Below are 17,753 nucleotides of genomic sequence, written 5' to 3' on the forward strand. Positions count from 1 at the left end.
TTGGTTCGTTTGTTTTTTTTTTGTTTTTATTATTAATTATTATTATATTTATTTATATATATATTTTTTTTCGAATTATTTAATATTTCTTATTTCATTGTTTTTTTTTTTTTTTTATATAACTATATAGTGCTTGACTTAACTATTTGTTCGATAGAGAAGTAGCGTGCTTATTTACATCAAATTAATTGTCAATATTCTCAAGTCGTTATTAAATTTAAAAAAATAATAATATCTTTTACATAAAAAATAAAGCACAATTCACAATATTTAATTAAAAAAAAAACACGTAAATTTTGAATCTTAAATTATATAACTTTCATTAAATCTTGTGCGCAATACAGATAATTTTTATAATTAATTTTCGTTAATATATTTTAACTTATATTAAAATTTATATAAATTAAAAAGATAAACATTTATTATTTGTGCTAAAGTGTATAGGAAATAATCAGCTGAGTAAAGATATGTAACGGCAGGTAATCGTGACGACAATAATTATAATATTTATAATAATAATAGTAATATAAATAGTTAGAAAATTTATCAAAACAATATAAGAATTTCTTTCGTTAAATCTAGATATAATTTTTTTTTTTTAATTAGTAACTCAATGTTAATTTTTAATGAAAACATAGATAGTTAATTTTTTTTATTAATTCAGTTCCATGGAAGAAAATACGTCCGACTTCCTGCCTTAAGGCACCAAGTGGCCGTCTTTTAAACCTAAGACTTATCCTCATTCGACTTTTTATTTTTTAAATATATACATTGTATATATTGTTTTTTTTTTTTTTATATAAAATTTAGATCTAATAATAATAAAGCTTATATATTCTTAATTATGTTATTATACTTTGTGCATATATATATTTGAATTATGCATTAAAAATTCATCATCATTATTAATTTTACTTGAAAAATTTATTGAAAAAAACAAATGATTTTTTTTATCTTTCATTCTATTGAGGTTTTTTTTAAATGTGAATTTATGATGCTGACGTTTTGTCATTCAATTAAATATGACTAGACGTTTTTTGATAATATATATATTTTATTTTTATTTTTTTTTTTTCCTGACTATTGGGCCTCTGGTTAGCTATTTAATTTTTTTGTTTTTCAGTTCTTTTCAATAACAGTAGTATTTAAAATAATGATAAGAAAGTTCATCAGCATTTAAAAGCTTATTTTTTTTTTTTTCTTTTTATTTTGTATTTTAATTTTTTATAAATATAAAATTTTTTATCATTAATTTTTATTTTTTTCTAAACAAAAATTATTATAATCAATTGACCAAAATATTAACAACTGGTTTTTGTTAGTATATACACTTTTAAAAGAAACAAAATTACTAAAAATAGAGGAACTATTTTATTTTTTATTTTTCTTATCATTTTATATAAGAATTGTGATAAATAAACGAATAATAATATAACAAGTGATAATAAAAGAATACTAATTATTTTCTCAAAATAATTAAAATTAATAATAGTAAAAAAATTTTAAATATATATATGATAACAATAAAATTATAATATTAATAATAATAAAGAGCGAACACAAATGACCGTATCATAAATTTACTTATTGCATTTTACTTCGGGTTTGATATTTTTTTTTTTTATATTGACATGCGTTTTATCAAAAATTATTTACCGAAAAAATAAAGATTCTATAATCAATGATTATATGTTAAAAAAAAAGCTAAATAAATCAACGAAAACGCACATCAAAATGAGGTATTTTTGTGCTGATAAAATAAGTTTTTTTTTGTTATCTAAATTTCATTTTTAGACTATGATTTATATTTTTTATTTTTTTTTTACTATTTGATAGTAAAAAAATAAATAAAGAAAGGAAATTTTTTCTATGAAATTGGCCTATTTTTTTTTTTGGAATGAAGAGTTGTATATTAATAAATTCAAATGAATATATCATGATTTGACAAAATGAAATAAAAAAAAAAAATCATATTATTAATGTGAGAAAAAATAAAAATAAACTATTGCTCTATTTCATAACTAATCGTTGGATGGTTTAGTATTAATATAGTTACAGCACCCCACATTAAAATCGTATACTTGAACGCCACTTTATAAAATCTAATTACATTAAAGCACAAAGATAAATATAGACCTACATGATTATGAAGTTTTTCTATTTCATTTGTTTTAATTTTGAATGTATATTTAAATAAACAATAAATATTTTCACGATAAAAAAAAAAAAATAGAAAAAAAAAAAAAAACGGAAAGCCCTGAGATTATTTCTTTGTACATGATGATGAATAATGAAAAAAAAATAAATGAAGATGATGATTTAATAGAGTAAATAAAATATATAAGAAAAAAGGTAAAAATTTATCAAGATCATCTGTCAAGTGGAACATCTTCCAATGGAGGTATATTACTAATTTGTTGAAAGCCATTTTTAAATATACCAACTCTACTTGTACCTGGTTTCGCTTGATCAAGTAATGCAATATTATCTTGTATATCACGTACCCATCTTGCTGTTTCATTACCCCAATGAAAACGTACTTGTGCTGGTGGTAAATAAAATTTTTTAATACCAGCATTACGTACCTTAACACCTTCCTCTGAATGATAAAATGATTTATCACAAAAATCTTGTTCTAAATATGATTCTAATTCAGCAACAATTTCAACAAATGATGGTCTATCTGTTGGATTCCAACTAAAACATCTTTCTTGTATACTTTCAAGTACTTCACATGGATTATCTTCAATTAAACATGGTTGTATTTTACCATGACGTAATATATAACTCATAACTTCTTCATGACTCATTCCTTGATATGGTAATGCAGCCATTGATTGTAATTCATAAATAACAATACCAAATGACCATACATCTGAATATGATGAAAATACACCATCAGATAAATTTTCTGGTGACATCCAACGTATTGGTAATGATTTATCATTACCAACTTTATAATAATCAGTCTCATAAATATCTCTTGCCAATCCAAAATCACCAATTTTAACAACAAGATTTTGTGATATCATACAATTACGTGCTGCTAAATCACGATGTACATATTTATGGGCTTCTAAATATGCCATACCATCTGATATTTCACCTGCCATTCTAACAAGTCTCAATTTATTTGGTCTCTTTGGTGTTTGACGTACACGACGTAAATAATTTTTTAAATCACCTTGTTCCATTAATTCCATAACAACATATGGTGGTGTACCATCTGATACAACACCAATTAATTTAACAAGATGATAAGTTGAAAATTTTTTCATAACTGATGCTTCATTTAAAAATAAATTTTTACTTTTTTCAGTACATGGTTCTGGTATTGTTTTAATAGCAACTTTAATATTATCATTTAAAATACCATGATAAACCATACCAAAATGTCCCATACCAATATTACCAGTTATTTTAATTTTTGATCTATCAATTTCCCAATGATCACGTAAATATTGGGTTTCAATATAATCTGGATTAACTGTTGCAATAAGACGTTCAGTTAGCTTTTTTTTTCTATAACTTTCATATAATTTATATGATAATATAAAACATATTGTAAATACAATTAATGCAAATATACCAATTAAAAATTCATAATTATTTACTTTTGGACCAGTTGTAAATTCATGTTGACGTGACCATTTACCATGACCACCAATTGACATTGATTTAACTCTAATATAATATGTACCTGGATTTAAATGATATAAATTATATTGTGTTACATTACCAGATATACATGCTGTTAGCTTTTTAGCTTTTTCAATATTTTTATTAATATATTCAATGACATATGCAACAATAATACCATTTGGATCAATTGGTTTCGTCCAATAAACAATTGTATGTGTATCTGATATAACTTTTGTATCAATATTATTAATATTATCAGCATCAATTATTTTTTTTGTTTTAGCATGTGTATATTGCCACATTGAACACATATTATATTCATCATCATCATTATTATTGTTATTATTATATTGTACACCACATGCTGTTATTGAAAATACATATGTTGATGAATGTTTTAAATTACTAATTATTGTTGATGAATGTGTGCTACTAACATTATCAATAATAATACGTTCTAATAATTTTATTGATTCACGTTTTTTAAATGTTTTTCTAATGCTTTTATTATCAATTATTTTTTTATTATTTATTGATGAATTTTTTAACCATGGATTTATATAAAAATTTTCTTTTTTACCACAATATTCAGTACCACCAATTGATGTTGTTGCTAATGTGCCATTTTTAAAACAACTAATATCCATACTTTTTGATATTACAATATTACTTGGTTGATTTGTATCTTTACAACAATTTTCTTTATTATTATTATTATTATTATTATTATCACTTGTTGTTGATGATGATGATGAAGATGATGGTAGTAATAATGGTAATTTTGTTAATGGTAAATTATCATAGAGCATATCACTTTCTCTGTCTGATGGTTCATATAAACAATAATCACGTTTTAATATTGTATCAACATCTTCATCTAAATATGCACCTTGAATTAAATAAGAACCAATTGGTCCATTTGGTACTAATGGTGGTTCCCATTGTATAACAATTTCATTTGAATTTGGTGAAAATGATATGACATTTATTGGTGGTGATGGACGTGATGGTTTTGTACGAAAATATATTATTTCTGATTGTCCAGTTGGACTTGGTAATGAATTATTATTTCTTGTTGATAATGTTTTAACATAAACAGCATATCTTGTCCATGGTTTTAAATTATCAATTTTTTTAGTTATTTTATTTAATGTACCATGTTGTTTTGATATATCAATATCAATAACATTCCATGTATTATTATTACCACATGAATTAACTTCATATGATATTGTTGGACTATCTGTTTGTATATAATTTAATAAATAACTTAATAAACTTTGTCCTTCACTTGGTTGATAAACATCCCATACAATATCTGTTGAATTTGACATTGTATTATTTGTTATTATTTTAATATTAACAATATCACATGCAACTTTTTCACCATTTGATTCTGGTTGTACTTCCATTTCTGTAAATTTTCCCATTTTTGATTTATAACCAAGTGCTTGAATTTTAGATAAACATAATTTTGGATTATAATGAAAAAAAAATCTACCAGCACGTATTTCAATTGTTTGATTATCAGAAAATAAACTTGATAAATTTGGATTATCAAGTACAACTAAACTTGCATTATTAATATCTAATTTTGTACCTTTTATTAATTTTAATTTTTTAAAAAAACTTAATGTTGTTATTGATGATGAATGTGTTACTTTAAGATATTCTGTTATTTCTTCAATTGTACCAAATGCCTCAGTTAATTCATTTATTATATTTGGATTACCATTACGTATTTGAAATTCAAGTGCACCATTAACAACAGTTGTACCACGAAATTTTTGTGCATCTGATATATGACGTATTATTGCACCATATATTATTTTACGACAATTACCAACACATTCACGACATGTTTTTTCATTATTTTCATTAATAGCATCTTCCCATCTATCTGGACACTGTGATATACATGATTTTTTAAATGGTCTCCATTTTTTATCCTCATCAGTTCTTATTCCATTGTTATTATTATTTATTTCTAAACATTCTTCTTTTGTAAGACAACGTCTTGATAAATATGTATATCTATGAAAATGAAAATTGATATTTAATATACATAAATATTTGTTACTATTGAGACAAAAATTAAATACTTACAAATTATCTGGACATTTTTCTACACATTTTTTATCAATTTCATAATTTTTACAAGTATAACAATCTGTATCATTTGGACCAAAACATTCACCAAGACATTGTGGATGACACGTTGATTTTTGATCAGTTTTTTGACATTTATTTGATGTCCAACAGTAACCACCTGGACAATGTGCACAGCCTGTAAATTATTAAAAACACCATTAACATTTAAATTTATTTAATAACAGGTTTTTTTTTTTCTTAAACATTTAGTTGATAAATATTAGGAATTTTATAATAAATAACAACTAATAGTTTTTTTTTTTTTTCGCTGATTTTTGTAAATGATAAGACACTATTTATTTTTTATTTCCCCACACCTACTTTGACCTTGTTTAAAGGATAAAATCAACAGTGAAATCTTCGTTGTTTAATATTATTGCTAATTTAAAATGTATATATATATATTGATGATATTGAAATGCAAATTTTATGACTATAACAAAATACGATATTATCGTTTTAAAAATCGAAAAATAAAAAGAATAAAAGAGGGATGATAATTATAATTTTAAAAAATGAATTTTAATCGATTATAAGTACGAGGTTAATGTTTATTTCTCTCTATAAATTGCACCTTCTCATGTACAGTCTTTGTAGCCGGTACAACTGGATCTTAAAGTTCATCTAAGACGGGTATGATGTACGGGTTCGTTGGCAAGTATACATACCAGCTGCCTTCCATGACCCGATTTTAAAAGTATATACGACTTTGAAACATCTTTTAAATATCAAAAGTTTTTTTTTTTATCATTGTCAATTAATTCATAAATTTTTTTTTAAACAATTAAAATAATTACCATCATTTAACAACATAAATTTATCGATTATTATTATCTTTAAAAATGATTAAATTATTCATTTTTTATTCCACTTTTTCAAGTAATAATTATCAACATTTTAAAACATAAATTTCATTTAATAATAAGAGTTAGTTATTATTTTTAAAATTATTATGTTGACAATTTAAGTTGATCAGTAAACTGTCAATTTATTAACACGATTATTATAATAAATTTGTAATCCAAAGGTTAATTTTTCTACAAATCTTTAAAGATTATGAATAAATGTGACGATTAATTCTCACAGTAATCCCTCGACAACTTGTGGATACCAATTATTATCCCGTTATTATATGTTTTTTTTTAAATTTTTTTATTTTATTTTTCTAAAAACAATGATTTATGCTATGATGTGTTATTTAATTTAATTTTATTTGGTGATTATTTTGATGTTAATATTTCAGTAGTAAAATTTTATAGTTATCCAGCTGTGTAAAGAGATTTATTAATCAGCTTTTGAACCCGGAAGTATAGACAATTGAATTTAAATCTATGATAAATGAAAAAATTATAATTTTAATATTTAATTTATTATGAAAAGAAATTATTAAACTAGATATCAGTAAAAATAAACAAATAATTATGAAAAACATACTTGGACATGAATCAGCTTTTTCAGCAAGCATAATATTATTTTGGATAAAATTTTCACCAGCAACGACAATTGAACTCCAATCCACAGTATTTGTATAACAAAGTGCTGTATTTTTTTCAATTCTTACACCACCTCGTGATATTCTTTTGAGTTTACTTAAACCAATCTGTTAAAAATTAATAAATTAATTAAAATAAGATAATTACAAGTCATCATAAATATTACAACTAATTACTAAGAAATAAAAATAATATTAAATAAAGTTATTTTAAATTGAAGTATATTGAGGTTTGACTTAATGGAAAAATAATAAAATTATATAGATTGTTGTCGAATTAAAAAACAAAGTTATGGTAATTGACTGTCTACTACTTGAGCTTATTAATATTTAATTCGTTTAAAATTATTAACAACAATTGACCTTATTAATTGACCTGTTGAGATCAAATAATTCAACCGAATGATAAGAAACACGCTGATTTTTGCGTGGGAATTATTAAAAAAAAAAAAGTCAACAACATTATATTTTATTAATTTTTATTAAATGTTATTAATTGACTAATTTATTTATATTTACCTCTTGTAAATTTTGCATTTCATAAACCATAAATGAATAATCAGCAAGTAACGTATGTCCATGAATAATTTCAAGATTTGGAAACATATTTCCAATACTTTTTAAATTACTAACACGATACAGCAATAAATATCCAGTTATTTCACGTAATTTTGGAAATGTTATATTATCAAATGCTGATGAGTCATTATTTTCAATAAGAACTATTTGTAAAAAACCCTCAATTATTCGACAGCCATATAGACTATCGAAAAATTTAACATCATTTCTAATGTCCATGTTGTTACATATTTCATCATCTTTCTTTTTTTTTGTTGATGATTTTTTACCACTATCATATTCAAATAATGATTGTCCTGATGTTCCAACACTTTCATTGTCATTGCTGCAAATAATAATAATTATTATTATATAACTATTGAAATAAAATAAAAAAATAGAAATAAAAATATTTAATTTAAAATAAATATCATGATATTTTACCTTGAATTTTGTATAGCACGTTTTTTTCTATTTTCATAAATATTTTTATCATCATCTTGATAAATACCTGGATCATAATTATTATCAGATAATTTTTTTTGATGATAATTTTGAATTTTATGAATATGTTGATTAAATTTTTGATAATTATCCTGGCCATGAACAATTAATAATTGTTGACAAATAATTATGAATATTGTCATTGTAGACATCAGCATCAGCTTCTGCATCGTCCTCATCTTGTCGATTCATGGACACAATTTTAACTTAATTTATTCACTGAGCACTGATGTTGCTTGTTGTCTCGTTCGTAACACTATATGTCTAACGAATGAGTAATATAGACTTTTGTCCTACCAACTAACTACAAAACTCTTTTACACTTGTATATATATTCTTGATTCTTTTACAGAATTTAACACCAACACTTGGATCTTTTGTTTTTTTTTTTTTTTTTTTTCACTTAGATATGACTATGCAATGAAACTCGTACAATAAGTCACGTAATTTTAATTCTTTTTCGTTATTTTTTTTTCCTTTTAAAATATCTCTAACAATATTTTTTATATTTTTATTTAAAAGCTTCCTCTTTTTTGTAGCTCTTTTTTCCTTATATATAAGTATTTTTAACACAATTGTTGTGTGACTTATGAATAAATTTATTTTTATAAATTTTCATACACAAAATATGCAATTTTACTAAAAATAGTATCGTTATTTATTGATTCAACACAACACACTGGCACTGGGTTAAATTATCATTGAATATTAAATGTTTTCATTGACATAATTTTTTACAATTCCATTCGATGTTTATTCACTTTTCTGCAATAATACAAACAAAACAATTATTAGTATTTAAAAATTAAATATTAATTTTATTTATTATTTAGATTTTATATCTATTTCAATGAGGAAATTTTTTATATATTTTTTTTTTTCATATATCTGTGGGAACTATGCTCACTACACATTCACTTCCGTTATTGTATCAGTTTAAAATTCGTTCATTCATAATTTCTTGCGATAACAAGCAACTTATATACCAATACCAGTGCACATAGATTGAAAAATAAATTAAACATATATTTTTTAAAATAAAGAGACCGAAACTTGCAATCCTAGTTTTTTTATAATATATTTTTTTGAGCCTTTTATATGTTTATTATGAATTTTTTTTTAAATTTCTAACAAACTTTACGGTTTGTTCTCTTCTTCTTCTTCTTCGACTTGTTCCGCACATATATTTTTCAAGTTATTTGATTTTTTTTTTTTTTTTTAAACGATTTATATTCTCATTTATTTTATTTTTTTTCTTTTCCGAGGCTAACTTCCCTTTCCAACAAAAATTAGCTGATAGACGTTGCCATACAAACTATCACGAGGCAAACATGTACAATATATTTTTTTATTTTTCATGATTTATCTGTACTAGATATAAGTTTAAACTATATTATAAAATTATTATAAATGAATTATGTCTCATTAAAATTATCAATATAATCATGAAGAACAATAAACTATGATTTTTAATTTATTTACTTGTTTACAAAATAAAATTATATTATCTTTTATACTTTAAGTGATAAAAAAACTAAAAAATTTTCAATGAATCACAAAGCTTCCGTAGTTTATTATTTTTAATCACTAACTATAATAAAATTTATATATTTTTTTCAAATTTTAAATACAATTTAAAGTGATAAAAACACAAAACTTCCGGACTATATATGATTTTTAATCACTGATTATAATAAAAGCTACATTTTTTAATTTTACACATCATTTAATATGATAAACACTGAGATTAATTATGTTAATAAAAAATAATCTAAAAAAAGAAATTTAATATTTGAAAATAAAATTAAATAAAGCTAACCAAGCATGAGCTTTGTTATTTTTTTAATTTTTACTAATTAATATCATTCATCATGTGAGAACAAAAAAAGAAAAAAAAAAATTCTACACTTGAACTTGATGAAAGGGAAACAACAAATAATTACAACAACAATAACAATAATAATTTATAAGTGATGATTAGATATATTTAATTAATCTTGTGTATCATCAAATGAAAAAAAAATAAAAATAAATAACATAAATACAGGTCATGAGAACGGAAATGATTGAGGAGGATTAAGATGTTAAGAAAACTCACACTACGCAATGACTTGTAAAATCGACAACAAATAAAAAATATAAAAAAAAATGATTTGTGGAAAAAAAAAGATCATAAATACAGTGTATTTATTAAAATTATTATGAGAAAAATTATAGATAAACTCGTTCAACTATTTTATATTTTTTTATAAATTCAATGAAAAAAAATCATTGATAATTTGGATGGAGTGTCTTGGTGTTTCTTGAAAAGTAATAATATGCCCACGCGTTCATGGTGAATGAACACACAAAATCCAAATGGAGAAATTCAAGAAAAAAAAGTAAAAAAGTAAAAGGGAAATACCATCGAGCCAACAAAGTATACTTCTTCTTTTTTCCTGGTCTTCATACAACGTGACAAAATAAAAAAAGGGGTAATCGACCGATTTGGATCCAAAGTCTCATCCTCAGATCTCTTTCAACTTGAAGCTATTATTATTATTTTATTTGTCAATGATTTTTCTTTAATTTAAATTTATTTGTGACCCATAAAAACATACTGCAAGAAATATACCCAAACAACATTGTATCATGATTTTTATTTTATTTTTAAAATACTTTAGAGATAAAAAAAAAATAAATATACAGTACTGATAATATTCGTAAACACGTGTTATTTATAGTCTATATAATTTTATATATATATATTTGTTTTTTTTTTTTTTTTCGCCAGAAATTCTTAGTCAAGTGCGTTTTTAATGTCACCACAATAAAATGCCAATAAAAAACAATTTCAAGATTACATTATAGTACTAAACAAATGAATAATAAAAATGTAAATAATTATAAATGTTATTTATTTATTTATATTTTTAATATTTTATATAAATAAATAATTGTAAGAAATATTTCATTTAGAATTTTTATATATTTAATGAGTTCATTAATTTTAAAAATATTTCGTTTAGAATTTTAGCAAAGCTAATCATCAATTAATAATGCGATATTATTTCTTTACTTGACAACTCAATTTTTATATTTTTTTTTCCTTGTTTTATAATTTTTTTACAAGTCACTAAACTCAACAACTTGCCTTCACTTCGACATAAACAAAGCTATAATAATGGCGTTACAGCCGGAAGAAGCGGTGAAGAATAAAGTACAAAAAAAAAAAAAAAAGAGTTATTGAAAGTAAAATAATAAGAAAATAAAAAAAAAGGAAGATTCATAAAAAAAAAAAAAAAAGGAGTATTTGAAACTACGTTATTTTCTGTTGACGCGTAGCGCCACGCAATATAAAAGTATGAGAAACCGGCAAATTTTGGTCGTAGAATAAAACGACAAAAAATAATAATAATAAAAATTAAAAAACATGAGAAAAGTTGAGCAATATACTGTACATACAATATAGAAAGAGATGATGATAAAAGTAAATGCGTAGGACGGGCAAGAAGACCGAAAACGAACGAAAAAAAAAATAAAAAAAAATGTGCGTCCCGGTGTTTTTGTGTTTGTTGTGAACGCCCGGATGGAAAAGGTCGGTATTGCAGTGAGGCCTGGTATGCGTAAAAAAAAAAAAAAAAAAAAAAAGAGACATAAAAGAGCCAAATGAAAAACATTAAACTATGTGTCCGACATTTGTGTCACAAACATTTTCACATCACACACAAGTACACCCAACAACAATTTTATGGCTAATTTTGTTTTTTTTTATTATTATTAAAAACCAACACACATAAAACAATTGTCAAAATCAAAAAAAAAAAAAAAAATACAATAACAGTACATTTGTAAACAAAAAAAAAATATAAACAAACATGATTTTTAAATTATGTCAACAGAGTTATTTAATTTCATTAAAGCCCATAAATTTTTGCTGACGAAATTAATAACAACTCCATAAAAATACTTTAGTTTTTTAAATTTTTTTTACTCCAAAAAAAAAATAATACTAACAAACATAATAAAAAATATATAAGTCGATTAAACTTGCTTTTTGTAAACAATAAAACACTTGTAAAATTCACAGTATAATCACAATCACAATGAAAAAAAAAAAAAAAAGCATTAAATCAAAAATTTTCCATGAAATTGATAATATAATAACTTCACTTGAAAATTAAATAAACAATAATATATTACTGTTGTTAAATGTAGACACAAATAAAATTGACCGTTGTATGGATTGACTAAAGTATAAGAGAAGCAGGTTGTCGTATATAAACGTGAAAACATACGCTGGAATTTCGATTATTTTAAAACTACCAACGACTCACGATGCATGTACATGTATACTGGGGCTCGTGGCGCACATGCCAGCTCAAAGTATCGTAAAACTCACGCAGCCTGTCGCCAAGATAAAAAAGAGAATGAGGGAGAATTTAAGGAGAAGGGAAAATAAAAAAAAAAATAAATTCATATATAGATAAAGAAAAGCGAGAGATACCAACATATACATACGCAAATACATATATATATATTTATCATCTTTTTCTGTTGAGACTTGAGTTACTATACACACTCAATAAAATGTATGCTCACTTGTATCATCCCCTCTCCCACGACCTATTCAAAATATATAAATGTTTTTGTTATAATATAAGCTGAATAGAATAAAAAAAACAATATATATTTTTTATGATATTGGGACCCTGAAACGCAAAAGCACGCAAAAGAATGACGCGTGCCAAAACTTAGGGTGATTTTTTTGTCTTTAATCACCATATAGTATAAAATACGAAGGTTTTTTTTTTATTTAAAAAATAAAAAAAAAAATTGTCTCAGACAGTGCTGAGGTTAGTCTACTCCAGTATACTCTCCCGGTCGATTCACGGCCGGCGCGAGTCGCGAGTTTACGAGACACCCCTCCTTTTTATTTTATTTTTATTTTACCGCCCTGCAATACGTCATGAAGCAAAATATACACATGTATAATTTTTATATATATATTATTTAATATTAATACACACACATGGTTATTTAATTTTTTTTTTTTTTTAATTTTCACGTAGATGTATGTAGTTGTTAGATGAGGGGGCTTGATGAAAATAAGAGGGAGTTATATATGTAAGAGGGGATATAAATACTGTATAAAAAGGAAAAAAAAATAAAAAGGGGGGAATAACCCCGCTGACGGAAAGTACGCGTGGCCTCTGCTTTTTTTTTTTTTTCAATAACAATAACAACAACAACAACAACAATACTGTATTTAAGATAGACAAAATTCCATTGTAATTAAATTAAAAAAAATTAATTAATTTATAAAATTAAATGAAAAATTGATAATGGTAAATTTGATAATTTTTATATAAAAAAAAAATAATTTTATTTGACGGTTAAATTAGGGGAAAAAGATGAATAGAATTTAGGGAAGAAAAAATTGATAATAATAATAATAAAAATGCAACACAATATGATGCACTGATGGGTGTAAAATGTGGATTTATTTACGATGAGACGCAAAAGCCAAAAGAAGACTAAAATATATATATGGAAAATAATATAGTATAGGTATATAGCCATCGCCGAGAGAGCTGCCGTATATTGCGTAGTAAATGCTTGAATGGATTACGTCATTCTGGCGGTTTCACGTCGTCGTCGTCGTCTTCGTCGGCCGCGGCACCACCATGCTATGTTTACAAGACGGTCCTCCATTACATTTACGATACTACTCTGATACCGACACAATGTTTGTTTATTATTATTTTTTTTATTTTGCAAAAGATTATATTTCATTTATTATTGTCTTACAATCACGTGGCGATTATGATTAATATATTTATTTATTTTTTTTTAAATTTTTTTCATTATAGAACCGATTGAATTTAGATTTTAAGAGTATAGAGATAATTTTTGCGAGGTAGAGGGATGATTTTATTGACTTTTGGCGAGTGCCAATGTTATGGTAGGGAGAAGAAATGAAATTTCTTCTTTTTTAGGGATGCTTAGACGCTAAAGACGCTTACAATATTGTCTGACGCAAAAAAAACTTGTCAGTTAGGATATTTGATATTATAACACTGTTGTAATTTTAAATATAAACTTTTTTTTTAATCACAAAATATATCTTACACTGTTTTTTAGAACACACTTGTTTATTTTTTTTTTTTTATCAACTAATATTTATATAAATTAAAAATAAAAAAAAAACAAAAATTAAAAATAATATTATTGTTATTATTTTAATTAATAAGTTGAAATATTTATAGACACTATAAAATTTAAATTTTTATTCAATTTATTTGTTATTGCGCAGTTGATGTATATTCAATGATTTTTTAACGACACATCTACCCCAGATGATATTTCCGATCGAACTGAATTTCACTAAATATTATATGAAATACAAACTTTAGGGCGTGCGTGACCAGAGGGCTTAACTCCCTCTCACCCTCCTGATGAACATCGCCCTCTTGTTTTCCTCAACAGTACGCACACATGCGCACCAACATTGTGTATTTTATTTTTTTTTTAAATTTTATTTTATTTGTCTATTTTTTTTTGTTTAGTTTAGTTTCCCTTAGATATTTCTTTGCTTTCGTTTCTTGAGATAATACAGAAACATGGCCCTGGCCCTAACATCACCAAAAAAAAATCTATTGTAATTTCGTTTTGATACTCTTCTCACATAAACCAAAAAATAAAAGATAATAGAAAAAAAAAAAAAAGAAATAAAAATTCTTTCAAATATGTTTTTCCGCTTTATGTGTCTTTCTCTTTTTTTTTTTTCATGCTTTCATTTTAATTTTATATACCTAAAAATTTGTTGGTCCATTTTACAGGTTTTATACCTGCATCATACTTTCTTTATAAAAATTTTTTTCTTTCTTTTCCTTTCTTCAACGAATATTTTATTTTAAAAATAAAATATTTTCATATTTTCATGTAGGAATTTTATAAATTAATAATCTATTGATTAGTAGTTCCAATAGTTGTCCAATAAAACGACATTATGAAGCGTCTTACAAGTTACAACCTTCATTTTTAGTATAAAAAAAAATAATTGAGAATATTTTCTCACCATGTTTTATGTCTTATGTTTTTTTAATACATGTTTCTTAAATTTGGAGTTGAAACGTTATTTGGATAATAATTTATGAGAGTGTACTAGTCAAATCCAATGAGTTTAAAAATTATACGGTGTAATGTTGTTGACGAGCATGAATAAACAATATTGTTTGTCGATGATTAAATCATATATATACGCGAATAACGAGATGCGCACGTCGCGTTATACGAATAAACACTGGACGACGATCCAAGTCAGCTGGTACCAATGCAAAACATAAGCGTAGCATAACCGGGACCTAAATGCCATTTAATTAGATGAAATTTTCAAATAGTTATTGAAATTTAACAATAAATTCCTTATTTTTTTTTCAAATAATTTTTTAGTTAAATTTTTGAAAAATATGATTTAAACTTTAATTAGTGTAAATTTTTATTATCTAGATGTGAAATAGTTGATGGAAAAAAAAAATAGAGTAATTTTACTAAGGTAGATAAAAGATTCCATTAAACACTAATGATTTATATATTTTTTTTCATCTAGAATATGTTTAAAAGTTTTTTTTTTTCTTCAAGAAACAAAACTCAAACTACCCTAATATTTCCAAGAAAAATAATAAAATATAATCTCTTTATTTCTATGATAATTTATGTAGTATTCCTAAATAAATATAAGCCCAATTTCTCGGAAAAAAATTTTCTTTTTTTTGTATTTTACGAAAAAATTCCAACCTACAATGCAGAGATCTTTTTAGCCATCAATTCAGTAGATATAAAAGTATTTTTTTTTTTCATCCAATGTCATAAATTTCTTACTTATCAAATGGGAAAATAAAAAATTTAGTTTGTATATGGAAAATCATAAGCGTTGTAGTCACTTTATTTTAAAAAAAAAATTTAAAAACTACTTGCTTTGTCTTTTTTATCAAATTTCATTAAAAACTTTTCGATGAAAAAAATTTACGTCCATGTCTTTAAATTTTTTTTCATAATATCTTTATACTTGCTTATATCGTAACAATGAATATCAGTTTTTAAATTGTCTGATGATTAATTTAATTGTCTGTAATAAGCACCTTTAGAAAATTATTTAAAAAAAAAAAAAATCAACCCTGCTATTATATACATATTTATCTTTCGATCGTGACATGATGGTTTTTATAAACTCTCTTTTGTTCAAATTTCGCATCGACTAATTTTTTTTATTACCTGTAATACAGAAAGAAACGCATATTCTATATATAGGAAATAAAAAAAAAAGTATATAAAAGTTAAAAAAAACCCTTGCTAATGTTTTTGCAAAGATTATTGTTATATTTATGTTTTTTTTTTTTTGATAATAAAATGAGTAACCAACGAAACATAGTAAATTGATATGTCGTTGTTGATGATTATGATTATCAATGACCCAACATTTAACACAATAACAATTATAAAATAAATTATATCGAATTTCATTTAAACTGTGTCATTTGTGGGCATTGTTATGTATACAAATAAAATATATAAATATACATACGACCAACTTTTGATTGTACATTATCCGAGGTCTGGAACGAAATCTAAAAACAATCACAGGTCAGTGTTTTTCGAAGAAATTGAATAAAACTAAAAATAAATATATTGAAAATAATATAATTATATACACTTGGTGACTTTTAATATTTGGGTCGAGTTTTATTTTTCTCGGATGTGATAAATATCACATTATAATTTTATTTTATCAATATTATCCGCAAGCAAATGTTATTGACTCAGCAGGTTTACTTTGAAACTAATATCCATTTAACAAAATATTTTTTATTTATATAAAATATAACACGCACATAAGTATTTGCAATCAATTTCAATATTTAAAAAAAAGAAATTATAATTTATTTAATATATCTGCAATTATAAATCACGTTTTATTTAAATTTCAAATAAATCGCATTTCTTATACGAGTGTCATTACGTTAATATCATTTTCACATTTAATTCTATAAATTTATATTTTACCACTGATAAAAATTATAAGAAATGTTGAATTATAAGCTTGTTATATATTTATAAAATTTATTTAAAAAATTTTTAACATAATTTTATTTGGTTGTCAACGATTCAGCAACCATAACTGATTAAAAAATTTATTGATAAAAATATACAACTCATCTGAAATAAAATAATCTTATCATAATTGAATTTAAAATATTTTTTTTTCAAATAATCAATTTCTATTATAGGTAATTTAATATTATTACTATTTTCAAATAATATTATCATTTGAAGTGTAATAAAATCTTAAACTTTACACAAATGCAAACTACACTGTTAAAAATAAACGGAAATTTCCAACATGTTTCGTGTACATTTTGATGTA

At 23.7% G+C, this 17,753-nt stretch overlaps 1 protein-coding gene across 3 annotated transcripts; it reads right to left on the reverse strand.

Moving 5' to 3' along the window:
* Nucleotides 1-908: 908 nt before the first annotated feature.
* Nucleotides 909-15,611, reverse strand: LOC122853170 (insulin receptor-like). 3 transcript variants are annotated; one of them, XM_044153465.1, is made up of 6 exons: nt 15,408-15,611; nt 8,288-9,112; nt 7,805-8,189; nt 7,228-7,393; nt 5,749-5,929; nt 909-5,676 (listed from the first exon to the last, which is right to left on the reverse strand). In XM_044153465.1, the coding sequence occupies exons 2-6, from the start codon at nt 8,524-8,526 to the stop codon at nt 2,370-2,372; spliced, it is 4,278 nt and encodes a 1,425-aa protein (XP_044009400.1). In that variant the 5' UTR covers nt 8,527-9,112; nt 15,408-15,611; the 3' UTR covers nt 909-2,369. The 3 variants fall into 3 exon arrangements, with proteins under 3 accessions (XP_044009400.1, XP_044009399.1, XP_044009401.1); XM_044153464.1 differs by lacking the exon at nt 15,408-15,611 and adding an exon at nt 12,530-12,722; XM_044153466.1 differs by lacking the exon at nt 15,408-15,611 and adding an exon at nt 12,344-12,454.
* Nucleotides 15,612-17,753: the final 2,142 nt, after the last annotated feature.

The sequence above is a fragment of the Aphidius gifuensis genome, linkage group LG3, assembly GCF_014905175.1.
Source record: "Aphidius gifuensis isolate YNYX2018 linkage group LG3, ASM1490517v1, whole genome shotgun sequence".
Classification (NCBI taxonomy): domain Eukaryota; kingdom Metazoa; phylum Arthropoda; class Insecta; order Hymenoptera; family Braconidae; genus Aphidius; species Aphidius gifuensis.